A 15,841-nucleotide genomic window follows, 5' to 3' on the forward strand; every position below is an offset into this window, starting at 1 on the left:
GCAGAACATCTTCACCGATTCCAAACAAGGCCCATATGTGTATACTTAGTTTCCCTATTCCTTTCTTCCAATCAATTTATTCCCCAAGCCTCGGGGAAACAAGCAACTCAGCAGTAAAAGATATTGGGAATGCTTACAAAGGAAACATTCATTCTGCACTATTTAATACTTCATAAGATCAGGAAGAAGTTATTCAGTCACTTGAGCCTATTTTGCATTCAATCGATCACTACTAATCTGGTTGCCAACTCAATCTGATCCTTTGATCCATATCATTTGTGTACCAAAAATCAGTTTATGTTGAGTCTACTTTGAAATTTCAATTGAAATAAAGTGCATGCATGGGCTTTTGGGGACTGCAGTCCCAGAGTTCCACTGGCTACTGTGAGATAAAGTGCTTCATGATTTCGCCATTTGCCACAATTCTCTTCTAGAAGCATATTCTATTCAATGATAGCTTTGATTGGTTTCAGAGCAAGGAATGTATCTTCTTTTCTGCCACACAATTTCCCTTCATTAGGATTCAACATGAATATCTTCAAAGCTAAGACTGCATCAAAAACTAGGTGATAAAATAGTGACTTCCACCCCTGCAACTGACTCACTCAACCCACATATTATTGTGAATACTTGAAACACAGAATATGTTCATAATTTCATATAAATATTTATTGGAAACTACTTCTTCTTTAACATATTGAGCATATCCTGCTTTAATGATGAAACATTTGAGCACTATGAAAATCGTGATAATATGATGAAAAACCTCCAAATCTCTTCGCCACAAATTCTTCACACTATTTTGGGTCTCAAAATTGTCACTGACTAATTTGCTAAAAATTTGAAAAGAACAGAAATGGTCCTGTGAAGTTGTTTATCGGTGTAGCTCAATCATTAAAAAACTTCACAGGACCATTTCTATTCTTTTCGATCCTGGGTGAAGCATGAAACAATAATGTCTAGTCATTAACACTTCCAAAATAGGGAGAGCCGTGGAGATTTGCAGAAAACGAGGTATAACATCACTATGAAACAGCTGAAAAACACTAAGTAGGGAAGCAGGATAACAGGATTGAAAGAAAACACCACAGCAGTAGATTCTACTTGCATGAACTTCATGCTACAGCAACAATAAATAAAAGGCAAATAAAAAAGGTAGTTTCCTTCTGCCATCCTGGTGTCTTCCATGCAAAAAAACTCAATGGCTGAATTTTAACATCCTGAAAGTAGTAGTCAAGTGAGATGCTAACATTTTACACATCACAAACCTGGCCTCAACCCACCTACATCCAGGTTTAATGGAGGTAAGACAACCCAAGTCGCGGTTTAGCAGGTGAACCATTTTAACGAGGCTAGCAGCTCCTGATTCAATCTGCTTTACAGATTGCACCAAGTGCCCACACCTCAAGATTGGCAGGGCAGATTTGGAGGAGTTATGGACCTTTGCAGGGTTCCCCTGAGCCAAATTGAGCATGAATGCTTCCCCGAGCACTTTGCCACTTTCTTGCTCAAAGGAGGAATGGATCTGCTAGCCAAGTTACAGAGAATTTCTCGGTTAGTGAAAAATGACATAGGCCAGGGATGAAAGCAAGTTTCATTTGGACATCCTAATAAAACAATGATGACCTCGTTTTTAGCCACAGTAAAATTGAATCTGACAACCAAAAAAAAAATCCGCTGTTTATGAGGCACTAAATCTAATTTAGGTTGCTTACTTGATTTCTGGCTGAATATATTGAAACTACTAACATAAGCTTGCAGTTTGTTATATAGATAAGTAACATTATCAATGGTCGTTAATTTCTTACTTATAAACATTAAATCTAGTATTTCTATACAAAGCTAAAGCGATTTCATGAACATGGAAATTATGATTTCAATATTAATTATCAAGCAGTGATTCCGCAAAGCGCCTAATATCTACTTCAAATCTTTCTGCAGAACATTCTCTGAATATACCACAAAAACAAGCAAATTTCTTTGTAAAGTTTCATAGCATTATAATGTAGTTAGCCAAGAATGGAAAGGTTCGTGGGTCCTAATGTATGATTAACATGACAAAGGTCTAATGTCACAGCAAATTACAGATATCGTATTACTTTAGTCATTCAAGTTGCTGCTTTTCAAAAAAACAACAAAATGCAGCTCATCCACAAATACCTGAATGGGCACATTATCAGAACACAGAAACACTGGAAAAATCTGCTTGTGTTATTTTAGTTGGTGGCAGATCTTTGCCTTTCTGATAAGGAAAGCTAAGTAAATGAGCAACAATACTTTGTAGCTCTCATAACAATTACTTAATTAGATCTGCTATATTGTAGAGAATGCATGTGGTGCCCATTTGAATCTATACATATCTGCAGGTTTCATTTGCTACGAGACTTTAAAATGCCAATTAAACAAACTGAAAATAAAAGAGCATCAGAAAACAAATCACTTTAATCACTTTCACCAAATCATTGATGAACACAGCAAACCAAGCAGACGAAAGCTTCTCACAGAACTCTTAATCCTTTTATCATCAACAGATGGGTCAATCATCTAAAGATTTTTCAATACCTCGCCAGCTTTGCCACAAGAAATCAGTTTCTTAAAAAAGGCTAAATCTAGTTGAAGATTTCAGGGGGCTTCAAGAGATTATCTAAGAATTACTGCTCCAGTATCAAGTGCAATTATTTCTTTCACTTTCTGAACTTCATGCCAACAGAAACAGGCTGTGAGATTAAAGGTGTCATAGTCACTTACTATCTACGTTCAAAAGGTTCCAAGACAACAAAAAACTTGAACTATGAAACTGACCTTCTGATACACATAATTCAGAGTAAAAAATCTTTGAAATTCCATAGAAGGTACAAAAAAAGCCAAAGTACTATTTGAAACACTGTACTTTGAATAAAAGCATTAATATATTTCAATGTCTCAGATTTAGTACCAGCACATTAAGTAATCATACAAAGCACTCAAAAGAGTAGAAAAAAACCCTGCATGACTCCAGAAAATTCCTTACCAAATTGTTGACAAAGTGTAAACTACAAATTAACTTAATCAGTAAATCATATCAATCTACAAAAGCAAAATATTGCAGATACCAGAATCATAAAATAAAATAAAATGCTGCAAATGGTCAGCCCCTGTGGCAGCATGTACAGAGAGAAATAAAAAAAGTGTTAACATTTCAGGTCAATGACCTCAAATATTAATTCATACTAAACTACTATTTCCTGAGAGATTACGTATTGATTAATTTGGATCAGAAGTAACAATTGAGAGATTAGTTACATACCTGGTACTGTAAAATCCTGAGTATAAATTATTTCATCTTCATTGAACAGATCTTCATCATCTTCATCATTATAACCATGCAAGTCTTCCAGGTAAGGCACCACTGTCATGCTTCTCCACTTGTCCTTGGTCTCTGGGCTTGGAGGGATAGGAACGAGATTTTCTGCCTGAGGGTGTTTTTTCCGAAACCAACTATATTTCAGAAAGAAAAAGGTCATTAGCTCAAAAGGTGATTTTAGAAAGATTCTGCACTTTCTTCTCCCCAATAATGTAATTTAAAAGTTTAATTTTTCTGGAAAATTCAAATTCACCTCACAAGGAGGATAGATACCAGTTTTATGTAGACAATTAAGTCACATAACTGAGTGGTTCTAGCTTCTGTATTAAAATCTGTTACATCTGGTTTGGGAGCCTAGCCATGTTGGAGAATAACCCCTCTTCCTAAGTAGATTTGCTTTTGGGAAAGTGAAGGGGTAGATTTATAGCGAGACAAATAAGTTTTTTAAAAAATTTCTGAAAAGTCCTCTTGACTTCTCCCAGTATTGTTCACAACAGCAAGTCCTGACTGCAAATCCTGTCCATTTCCACTACTGAAATTAATTAATGTGAAGGTGTTTTCCTGTTTTTACGCTTGTTCACTGAGCTGGTAGATTTGTTCCCAGATGTTTTGTCACCATTCTAGGTAACATCATCAGTGAGCCTCCAATGAACCGCTGGTGTTCTGTCCCACTTGCTATTTACGAGTCTTGGTCTGTTGTCGTGGGTGATATCATTTACGGTTCTTTTTCTGAGGGCTTTGTAAATGGGGTCCAAATCAATGTATTTGTTAATGGTGATCAGTTTGAATGCCAGGCCTCTACAAATTCCCGTGAGTGTCTTTGTCTAGCTTGTCCCAGGATGGATGTATTGTCCCAGTCAAATTGGTGTCCCCCCTTCCTCTGAGTGTATGGATATTAATGATAGTTGGTCATGTGTTTTGGTAGCTAGTTGGTGCTGATGTATCCTGGTGGCTAGTTTCCTGTCCGTCTGTCCAATGTAATGTTTTTTGCAGTCCTTGCAGGGTATTTTGTATATGACGTTCATTCTGCCGGTTGTTGGTACAGGGTATTTTAAATTCATCAGGAGATGTTTCAGTGTGATGGCAGATTTGTGAACTACCGAGGGACCTATCATCTCTGAGATATCTTTAATGTGTGGCAGGGTGGCTAGTCTCTAGGCTTGTTGAGTTTTCTCGTTTCGGTCTGTTGTGCAGGAATCGGTGGACTGTGCTTATCGGGTATCCTTTGTTCCTGAATTGTATAGGTGTTTTTCCTCTGCTTCTTGCAGTTCCTGGGTGCTGCAGTGCATTGTGGCTTGTTTAAATAGTGTCCTAATGCAGCTGTTTGTTGGTGTTGGGATGATTGCTCCAGTAGTTGAGTATCTGGTCAGTGCACGTTCTTTGCTGTAGATGCTGGTATGCAGCTCTCCATTGGGGCTTTTTGTCTTACTGCGACATCTGGAAAGGGTGGCTGTTGTTGTTGTTCTCATCCCCTTTGGTGAACTTTATACCAATAAGGATGTTGTTTATGTGTTGGTGGGTTTCTTCTAATATGTTGCGTTTCGTGATGACAAAGGTATCATCCACATAGCAGACCCAAAACTTTGGCTGGATCAGGAAGGACTGTTCGTTTTAACCAGTGCATAACTGCTTCTGCTAAAAATCCTGACATTGGCGATCTCATAGGCATCCCTTTGATTTGTTTGTAGATCTTGTCATTGAAGGTGAAGTGGGTTGTGAGGTACAGATCTATTAGTTTGGGGGTGCTGAACCAGGTTTGTGTCCTTGGTTCAGCCAGCAGTGAGGCCAGTCTTTCTTTGGCTAGGGTGATGTTTATTTATGTGATTAGGGCCCTTACGTTGAAGGAAACCACAACCTCATTGTTCTCTACCTTGGTGTCTTTCATGATGTTAAGGAATTCCAAGGTGGAGTGGATGGAGTGGCTTGAGTCTTCTACTGGGCATTTCCGTTCCTTTGATAGTCTCACTTCATGATATACTGGCATACAGACTATGGGTCTAAGGGGGGCTCTTGTTTATGTATCTTTGGTAATCCGTAGAAATGGGGTCTGTTGAATTCTTCAGGTTTCATTCTTTGGAGGTCTGTCTTGTTAATTTGTGAAGTTTCCTCAGGGGTGCTATAATACGGTTTTCCAGCTGTGGAGTCCAGTCCATCGCCACCTGTTGGTAGGCGTTAGTGTGTTTGCTTTTTCAATGTATTGTGTTCTGTTCAGGATGGCGGTTATGTGCCCTTTGTCTGCCGGTAGGATTATGACATTTCTGTCTTTTCTGTGTACTTCCAGGGCTTTCCTTTCCAGTGTGTTAAGGGTGTTGCCATCTTTCTTTCTTTCTGCTTAGTGTTGCTGCTACGGTCTGTCTGAGGGACTGCTGGATTTCTTCCGTAAGTCCATTGTCTTTCAGGGTGGATTCCAGGGCTGCTAGGAAGTCGTTTTTGGCCACATTCCAGTCGCAGTGGTTGAAATTCATCCCTCATACTAGGACAGCTTTTTCCATGTCTGAGAGTGATCAGTATACTGGTTCTTTATCCAAGTCTCTGAATTATACATGTGATTGCTATGCATGAGCTTTGCCAGTTTTTCTTGTAGGGTTATATGTTTCTTTGTCTTTGTCCGCTGTTGTTTAGTGTTGATGGTTCGTTCTAGTGCACTTGTCCTTTCATGGTCAGTCACATTAGTGTACGGAGTTTTTTGGTGCAAAATTTCTCATTCATATTTGTGGAGTCGGTTGTGGGCATCATTTCTTGTAGCATCCTGCAGCTGTTCTGTTCTGCTCTTCTTCTGGCTTGGGGGGTGTTGAGACATGGTTTGTATTTGACACATCACTAGTATCCAGACACAGAGGAAGGAGGGACACCAGTTCAACTGGGACAATACATCCATCCTGGGACAGGCTAAACAAAAGACATGCATGGGAATGCCTAGAGGCCTGGCATTCAAACTAGAACTCCATGATTTGGACTCCATTTACCAATCTCTCAAAAACAAAACCGTAAGTGATATCACTCACCACAACAGACCAATATACACAAATAGCAAACAGGTCAGAACACCAGTGCTTCATCGGAAGCTCACTAATGTTATCTAGCATAGTGATGAAACACCTGAGAACAAACCTACCAGCTCAGTGAGCAAACTTACAACCTGATCCACAACGTACAAATCTTCTCTAAAATCACAAGATGTTTTCCTGTTGGGGAGGAAGTGGAAAGAGAGAGAAAACAATAAATCAGAAGTTACATAACAGACATGCCAGCTTGAAGTTTACTTTCAGTGGCACAGCAAGAACACTTGCTGCTGACCTCTAAATTTCTGGCAATTTCGCAGGCAGGAGGTTCACTTCTATTGCTTTCCAGTGGTATTGCAACTACTTGCAGTAGTTGCGTCTCATTCCCAGCATGGAGCTAGAATGGTATCATCAGACTATCCAAGCTGCCAATCATAAAAAGGTTTTCAAAGCTATCAAAAACAGGAAGGAGGAACACTAAAAACTTTTGTTTATACAACGAACAAATTAAAGATTATAACATATCCATGGATGAAGACAGAAGCTAACATATCTTGAAGAAGCTTATCTTGGAATAACCATTTTAAAATAAGTTAAAAAAAGTCAACTAATTAATCCACAATTGTAAAATTATCCTTTCAGAATCAGTTTTGTTGATCAAAATTTTGGGAATCACAGCAACATTAAAAATCCAGCTACACATGATTGAGCAAGATGCAACTTTTTAATGGGTCAACTTATACTATGGGAGTGAGCAAGCTTTTGTTCTCTATGATTATAAGTTCAGGTTAAATATGTGGATGAAGAAGACAACAGAGGAGCTCTGAGCAACAGACTACAGCTTTAAGCTTTTTCACAATTTGTGCATGCATGACATCCCAAAACTAGTCAGTTTTCAAAGGATTATGATTATGAATGCTGACAGTTTGATTCCTCCTAGCACCCCCTCAATCAACATCTAGACCAGAATGTGTGCTGAAGGAGTTAATTTGGGAATTCATGCAAGATAAATTTATAATTACATTGTGCAAGACATACTATCTATAGCCTATCCCCAATCCAACATTGGGAATTAAAAAACAAGCTGCAAACATAGGCACAATGCACAGCTTTGGAATGCACAAAACCAGCTAGGAAGGAAATTAAAGATACAAACCTGTGGAGTACTGTAGTAAATAATGCAAAATCAAAACAAGTATACACCAGACATTTTAGCCAGTTGAGGTGCATTGTTTGTTCACAATTAACATTTCAAACATTTTATTTTTTTGGCAGAGGCAAATTTCCCTGGAGGATAAATTATAATGCTGTTAAAGTCTCCCTTTGACTGATTCATAATGTCAAAATTAATTTGACATCCTGTGTGCAAGGTGCCTTCATTTTCTAGTCTCTCACTAATCCTTCATCAATTAATTCAGTCACCCTTGGGCTGACAGCCTTCAAACAGGAAGTTACTGATTTTAAATGCTTTCTCTTAATGAGGGACCCGTGAGAAACAGCTGGCTTGTGAAGTACTGAAAGCACAGTAATTAATATTAAATGATTACAATTCAAGCAACTGCATCAGCTATTCTGCACAAGTATGACTTCAAAAAGGATTCTATTCAAAAAGGACTCCTCCATCGCCAGAACATAACACGACAGTTGGAGGAAGAGCACCTCAATTCCATATCCGCCACAAATTCACCTACACCTCCACACACATCATCTATTGCATCCGCTGCACCTAATGTGGCCTCCTCTATATTGGGGAGACGGGCCGCCTACTTGCTGAACGCTTCAGGGAACACCTCTGGGACACCCGGACCAACCAACCCAACCACCCCGTGGCTCAACACTTTAACTCTCCCTCCCACTCCACCGAAGACATGCAGGTCCTTGGACTCCTCCATCGCCAGAACATAACACGACGGTTGGAGGAAGAGCGCCTCATCTTCCGCCTGGGAACCCTCCAACCACAAGGGATGAACTCAGATTTCTCCAGTTTCCTCATTTCCCCTCCCCCCACCTTGTCTCAGTCGATTCCCTTGAACTCAGCACCGCCCTCCTAACCTGCAATCTTCTTCCTGACTTCTCCGCCCCCACTCCACTCTGGCCTATCACCCTCACCTTGACCTCCTTCCACCTATCACATCTCCATCGTCCCTCCCCCAAGTCCCTCCTCCCTACCTTTTATCTTAGCCTGCCTGGCACCCTCTCCTCATTCCTGATGAAGGGCTCTGGCCCGAAACGTCGAATTTCCTGTTCCTTGGATGCTGCCTGACCTGCTGTGCTTTAACCAGCAACACATTTTCAGCTACTTCAAAAAGGATTGGGTCATCACGCAATATTTAACTAATTTAATGTAACATTTAAGTATGTAAAAAGAGAGGTCAAGTGCAACCACGTATTAAAGTACAAATGATATCTATAAAAACTCATGATTTTGACTTTCAGGAACCTCAAAGCATTGATATAGAAATAATGCATTAGTAATTGTATTTGGAAAGGTAAGGAATAATTAGGGATAGTCAACATGGCTTTGTGTATGGGAAATATTGTCTCATCAACTTGATTGAGTTTTTTTTGTGGAAGTGAACAAAGAGGATTGATGAGTGGTGGACATGATCTATATGGACTTTAGTACAGCGTTCAACAAGGTTCCCTATGGGATACTGGTTAGCATGGTTAAATCTCATGGAATACAGGGAGAACTAGCCATTTGGATACAGAACTGGCTTAAAAGGTAGAAGACAGATGGTGGTGGGAGGGTTGCTTTTCAGATTGGAGGCTTGAGACCAGTGGAATGCCACAAGGATCGGTGTTGGGTCCACTACTTTTTATCATTTATATAAAATGATTTGCATGGGAACATAGGAGGTATAGTTAGTAAGTTTGCAGATGACACCAAAATTGGAAGCGCAGTGTAAAGCGAAAAAGGTTACCTCAGATTACGACAGGGTCTTGATCAGATGAACCAATGGGCTGAGGAGTGGTAGATGGAGTTTAATTCAGATAAAAGCGAGATGCTGCATTTTGGGAAAGCAAATCTTAGCAAGACTTACACGCTTAACGGTAAGGTCCTAGGGAGTGTTGTTGAACAAAACCTTGGAGTGCAGGTTCATAGCTCCTTGAGGGTAGAGTCACAGGTAGATAGGACAGTGAAGGCGGCATTTGGTATGCTTTTCTTCATTGGTCAGATTACTGAGTACAGGAGTTGGGAGGTCATGTTGCAGCTGTACAGGACATTGGCTTGGCCATTTTTGGAATATCGCGTGCAATTCTGGTCTGCTTCCTATTGGAAAGATGTTGTGAAACCTGAAAGGGTTCAGAAAAGATTTACAAGGATGTTGCCAGGGTTGGAGGATTTGAGCTTTTGGGAGAGGCTGAATAGGCTGGGGCTGTTTTCCTTGGAGCGGAGGCGGCTGAGGGGTGAGCTCAGAGATTTATAAAATCATGACAGGCACAGATAGGATAAGTACACATAAATAGGGCGAGAGAGTCCAGAACTAGCGGGTGTAGGTTTACGGTGAGAGGAGAAAGATATACAAAGGGGCAACTTTTTCCACACAGAGGGTGGTATGTACATAGAATGAGCTGCTAGAGGAAGTGGTGGAGGCTGGTACAATTGCAACAATTAGAAAGCAGCTGGATGGATATATGAATAGAAAGGGTTTAAGAGGGATATGGGCTAGATGATGGCAAATGGGACTAGATTAGGTTGGAAATCTGGTCGGCATGGATGAGTTGGAACAAAGGGTCTGTTTCCGTGGTGTACATCTCCATGACTGCATGACCGTATCATGCAGCATGTTTCCAATATTCTTTGAAATTGTTTTGATCTATTACCATTTTGGTCTATATACAAAGCTTAACACAAAATTTTACAAATCCAAAGTCTATTGTAAAAGTAGACTGCTTAAGTCTTCCAATGAATCAAAACTTTCTGATATCATTCTGTTTCATGTCACCTTGAACTCGTATGCATATTCCTTCAAAATGCAATACCTTAAAATGGGAAGCTTTATTTTAGAGGATTGTACAGCAGTTTTGAAATTTTTATGTAGAGAAATTTGGAAAACAATAACTTATCACAAACAAACATTTTATACTCCCATGTGTCATCCAATGATACAAAGACAACAATTTGCATATTTTAGTGCTCTATTTGTGCAGTTAGTTCCTCATAACCCTCTGATACCGTAGGAAAGAAATACACAGGAAATAAAACGCAAGAACACAAACACACAGGGGAGATAACAAGGAGAGGGGGAGAAAATGACAATTCTGTCCACCTACAGTCGTATGGAAAATCATTTCCTCAAAGGAGACTTGGATAAAGTTATAACACATAAAATACTGCTTTATGTAAGGCAAGAGATGAAATGCTTTAAGAAACTCCCTCCCCATTGCTATTCCTCCACCTTACCAAACATGGAATTCAAACCCTTCAACACCTCTTGCTAGTGAGTGGCTTTAAGATTCTTAAACACTTGTCACTGGTTTGTTGGCAATAAGGAATGGAGGAAAAGTAATGCATGCTCAATATGATATGGCAGTAAAGTTCAGAGAAAGTAACAATAGCGAACAATAAGAAAGGTATGGAAATGCTTGTCCCGTCTTCCTGCCTTACACAAAAACAGAAAAGGAAGAAAGAGAGAAAATGAGGCATAGGAGGAGATAAGAATTAGTGAATGAGAAAGGAATGAAAGATTGGGGGGCGGGGGGGCTTAGCGATATTTTCATTGCTCTCAGGTTCCACAGACCTAGATAACGTTCCAGCAACCTGAGTTCAAAACCCATCTTGGCAAATGGTAAAATTTTAATTGAATAGTATCTAGATTTAAAAGTCTAATGATGATCGAGAAACTGTAATTAATTGTCATAAAAACCCACCTGGTTCACTAATATACTTTAGGGAAGGAAAACTACTGGCCTTACCTGATCTGGCCCAACTTAATTCTAGATCCACATGGTGGTCAACTCTTAACTGCCTTCTAAAATGACTCACCAAGCTATTAAGTTGGATCATAACAACTAAAAATCTCAAGAAAGGAAAGAAACGGAACAGAACACATGGCAACAACCTAGGTTCCGGAAACACCAAATTCAACCCTGTTGGTGAGGCAAAATATTTCTTAGCATCTGGGAGCTCGTGCAAAAATTGAGAGAGCTGGCTCACTAATCAAAGAATAGCCTGATATAGTCATACTCAGTATCATACCTCTCAAACATGACCCTTGACAATATCACCATCATCTACAAGTAGGACATAGCCAGAGATGCTGCACTGGTACAGTGAAGAGTGTGTTGCCCTGGAAGTTCTTGACATTGACTCCTTACCCTTCAAGTCTCAATGCATCAGGATAAACAGGAGCAAGTAAATCTGCGGATTATCACATTTGCCGCTAAATCAGAACTATTTCATATTGAACACTTTAGAGGAAGTGTTGAGGGTGTCAACTGCACAGAATGCACTCTGGGATTTCAACAAGTAGCACCAATAGTGGCTCATCAGCACCACTACTAACTGAGATGGTTGAATTCTAAAGGATATAGCTGCTAGACTGAGTCTGTGACAGATAGTGAGGAAAGTCAACAAGTGGGAAAAACATATGATCTCATCCTCATCAATACTTCTGCTGCAAATGCACTTGTCTATGATAATATCAGTAAGAATGAATACTGCACAATCCTTATGTAGATGAAGTCCCATGCTTACATTGAGAATACCCACCACACTGTACAAATTAGAAAGACTTCAAGCAGACCTAGCAACTCAAAAGTTCAGCATCCGTGAGGCGCTTGGTCAATCAGCAACTGCAGAATTATATTCCAACCACACAGCACAACATATCCTCCACTCTACCATTACCATCAAACCAGGAGATTAACCCATTTCAATGAAGAGGGCATGCCTGGAGCTTAGTGAAACAGGAGGAAGTCAGTCTACTAAAAGCCAGGAGAAAAATTACCACTGTGTGCAGAAACCACTATAATCTGGCAGTGTATGTGGTGTAACACAATGTGGTGGGGTGTTTTCTATCAGGTTACGAAGCTGGAGGATATTATAATTCTAGTGTTCAAAATAAGAAAGAACTTAATAGATAAATTAATTTTATAACTACAGTCAGGTCAGTTACGAATGAAATTAGGAAATGCATTTTCTTTTAATCCAAGCCTAATGAGAATTTGGATCAACACATGGGTTGTGGTTGGTAAGCTACTTGATATTTTCATTGTTTCGATTAAAAGTATCAAAGGATGTAGAGGTGGTTTATGGAGATTAACATGCAAATTTACCATGTTATGTCAAAAGAGTCACAGGGTTGCAGGGGCAAAATGACTATCCCAGATTCTCCATTCTGATACAGTCTTATGGTTTTGTGATATTATTATAACAATATTACTCATATTTGAGTAAATTGTTTAATAGTTTAATTTCCATCTAGTTTCCTTACTATTTATAGAGTCAAAGTCAGAGATGTACAGCACGGAAACAGACCATTTGGTCCAACTTGTACATGGTGACCAGAATCCTAATCTAATCTAGTCCCACCTGCCAGCACTTGGCCCATATCCCTCTAAAACCCTTCCTATACACATAACCATCCAGAGACCGTTTAAATGTTACAATTGTACCAGCCTCCACCACTTCTTCCGGCAGCTCATTCCATAGAGGCACCACCGTGTATGAAGAAGTTGCATTTGTCATTTTCCTCTCTCAGTTCCTCTGGATCGTATTCTTTTTTTTGCATTCAGTTTTGCCCATTTGTTCAAATTTCACTAAATTATCTCACTATGAATGCAACTAAAGCAAATTGACAATAATTCCTATTGCTTTAAAATCCATGCTATCTACAAGGGCTTTTTTGAAAAACACCCACACTGTCTGGAGGCGTGGCCCAAATACAGCACTCATGACAGCAAAAAATGCTAAAGGTTATTAAGGCCAACTCACTGAGCAGCACTATTGACAGTGTAGTGCAAGCAACCCCACTCAGATATGTCAGCTGTAAAACAAGGTTGACTGTGAAATTGTTCATTGGTAAATTAAGTGAATAGCTCCTATGATCTCATTTATAATTCAGGCACCATCAGCCAGTTTTCGTTTCATCCAAGCCCTCTCCAGTAATTCCTGAAACCCAAATAACCGATGAGCAAAGCAGTGAGGAAGCCTTCTGAAACCATAGGAGAACGCAAAAATTATCTTTTTAATCTAAAAGAGCAATAGCATAGGATTAGCATCATAAGCATTCATATTTCTTTGCCTTGAGCACCTTTTGATTAAAACATCACAACTTTCCCTGGGGGCGAGGGTGTTGCTTATTTTAGCACATAAATAACACTGCCTCAGAAAAGACTTGTGTTTCACTCTGTACAATTAGAAGGAAAACTACAAAAATCCATTCAAGTAGCATTTTTAGCCACACTTTCTATAATATCAAATTTATATTAATTAGAATTTTTTAAATAATGTGGGGGTCAAATGAAGAAAATAATTGCGTTCTTAACAATAGATGCTCAAATGACCTTGAGCTAAAGTATAATAACTATTAAAAAGTACAGAGAGAAACCTCTCAAATAATAAGCTTAAACAGATGTATATGAATGATTTTGGTTGCAAATCTGATATTAAATGGTTTGATGTTCTACATATTGACTATTGGGTACAATAGGAACTAAATAATAAAACATGAAATCAAATTATTTATCCAAGGCACATTGGTGAAAACTAAGTTATCAGAGCCAGTGTTCACAATCGTAGGGAGCCAAAATCAGCCAAAAGAATAAGGACAAAGTCATCCAAATGTATAGTAATGGTCAGAATAGGGAAATGTTAACAGAGCAGATAATATCCAGTTGGGATAACATAAATGGAACTAATTATTAGGCTAAATGTTTTAGAGATGATGAAACTGTAGTTTGGTATGAAACAAGGCCTACAGGGGAGCAGTGATGAGTGACGTTGTGAGAATCAAATTTAAAAATGTATTCAAACTACAACTTAACACCAGCGCTGTCACTAAGTTTGCACACAAGCATTTTTCTGCCAACATACCTAATGTCAGCAAAAGAAGAGTATTATTAGGAATTGAGTTTTTTCTAATTCATGTGACTTTCTAACTCAATTTGACTTATGTAATAAAACTTACTTGTGCTGTCTGATCTGTTGTATTGAAAATCTTTTCACAGGATCATATTCAAGCATTCCTGCAGGGATAGATAAAGATTAATTAGAGAGTTTTGAGAAGATTTGTAACTCAGGTTGAGGTTTTGGATGTAGATTTGCTCACTGAGCTGAAAGGTTCATTTCCAGACTTTTCGTTACCTTACTAGGTAACATCTCCAGTGGATCTCATATGAAGCAATGCTGAAACTTCCTGCTTTCTACTTATATGTTTGGGTTGGTGATGTAATTTACTTTGGTGATGTTATTTCCTGTAGTGAAGTCACTTCCTGTTCCTTTTCTCAGGGGGTGGTAGATGGAGTCTAACTCGATGTGTTTGTTGATAGAGTTCCGGTTGGAATGGCATGCTTCAAGGAATTCTCGTGCGTGTCTTTGTTTGGCTTGTCATACACGAGAATTCCTAGAAGCATGGCATTCCAACTGGAACTCTATCAACAAACACATCGAGTTAGATCCCATCTGCCACCCCCTGAGAAAAGGAACAGGGGGTGACTTCACCACAGGAAATGACATCACCAACCCAAAGAACCCCAAACATATAAATAGAAAGCAGGAATTTTCAACATTTCTTTGCAAAAGGTCCACTGAAGAGGTTACCTAGTAAGGTAACAAAATGTCTGGAAATGAACCTTTCAGCTCAGCCAGCAAACCTACATCCATAAAGATTAATGTTAAATTAATGCAATGGCCACATGCTACAAAACCACAAAAAACAACTTCATGTTTAGTGTTCTCTGTGTACTTGGCCAGAATTTGTTGGACTTGAGCCTTCTATGTGGTACGTCCACATTATAGCACAAAAGGAAGGAAATGATTTGCAAGTAACTTACACCACACCACTGTTACTTTATGCTTCAATGTTGTTCTCCTGTTATCTTCAACAAAAAACTGGGACAATCAATATCAATGGCAACCACAAGTTTCCTGAATTTGTGTTTCTTTTACTGGCGCTGAACTTTAGGCTATAAAATATTTGGCTGGAGTTTCTTGATCAGTTAGTATCATAATGGATGTATTTAAAGGATCGATCAGCAGTTCAAGTTACCATATTTTTCCACTTAAAACCACAGGAAATTCAGCTACCAACACTGGGAGATTTAGAGGTAACTTCTTACCTTGTTAATTTAATCATACAATATTGTATAAAGAATTATTTAACATACATCCACAAACAGCATTCTAAGTAACATTTCAATCATGCAAAAAATTTGCCAAGTCTGTTTGTGGAGTAACAGGATCACCAATTGATTGAATAAAGGTTTTGCAGGTTCTGTTACTATTTACTTGTCTTGTTAATTGAATCAGGTACAAAGGATGTTTTATTAC

General features: G+C 38.9%; 1 protein-coding gene across 2 annotated transcripts in view; it reads right to left on the bottom strand.

Annotated features, from left to right (window-relative positions):
* The window catches only part of stk11 (serine/threonine kinase 11), a 140,080-nt gene that overhangs the window by 50,739 nt on the left and 73,500 nt on the right, over positions 1 to 15,841 (bottom strand). For both annotated transcript variants that reach the window (XM_060846413.1, XM_060846412.1), the window contains exons 7-8: positions 14,481 to 14,538; positions 3,287 to 3,477 (exon numbers count right to left, since the gene is read on the bottom strand). In XM_060846413.1, coding sequence (XP_060702396.1) covers positions 3,287 to 3,477; positions 14,481 to 14,538 — 249 coding nt within the window. The remainder of the gene's footprint in view (positions 1 to 3,286; positions 3,478 to 14,480; positions 14,539 to 15,841) is intronic.

The sequence above is a fragment of the Hemiscyllium ocellatum genome, chromosome 28 (assembly GCF_020745735.1).
Source record: "Hemiscyllium ocellatum isolate sHemOce1 chromosome 28, sHemOce1.pat.X.cur, whole genome shotgun sequence".
Lineage (NCBI taxonomy): Eukaryota > Metazoa > Chordata > Chondrichthyes > Orectolobiformes > Hemiscylliidae > Hemiscyllium > Hemiscyllium ocellatum.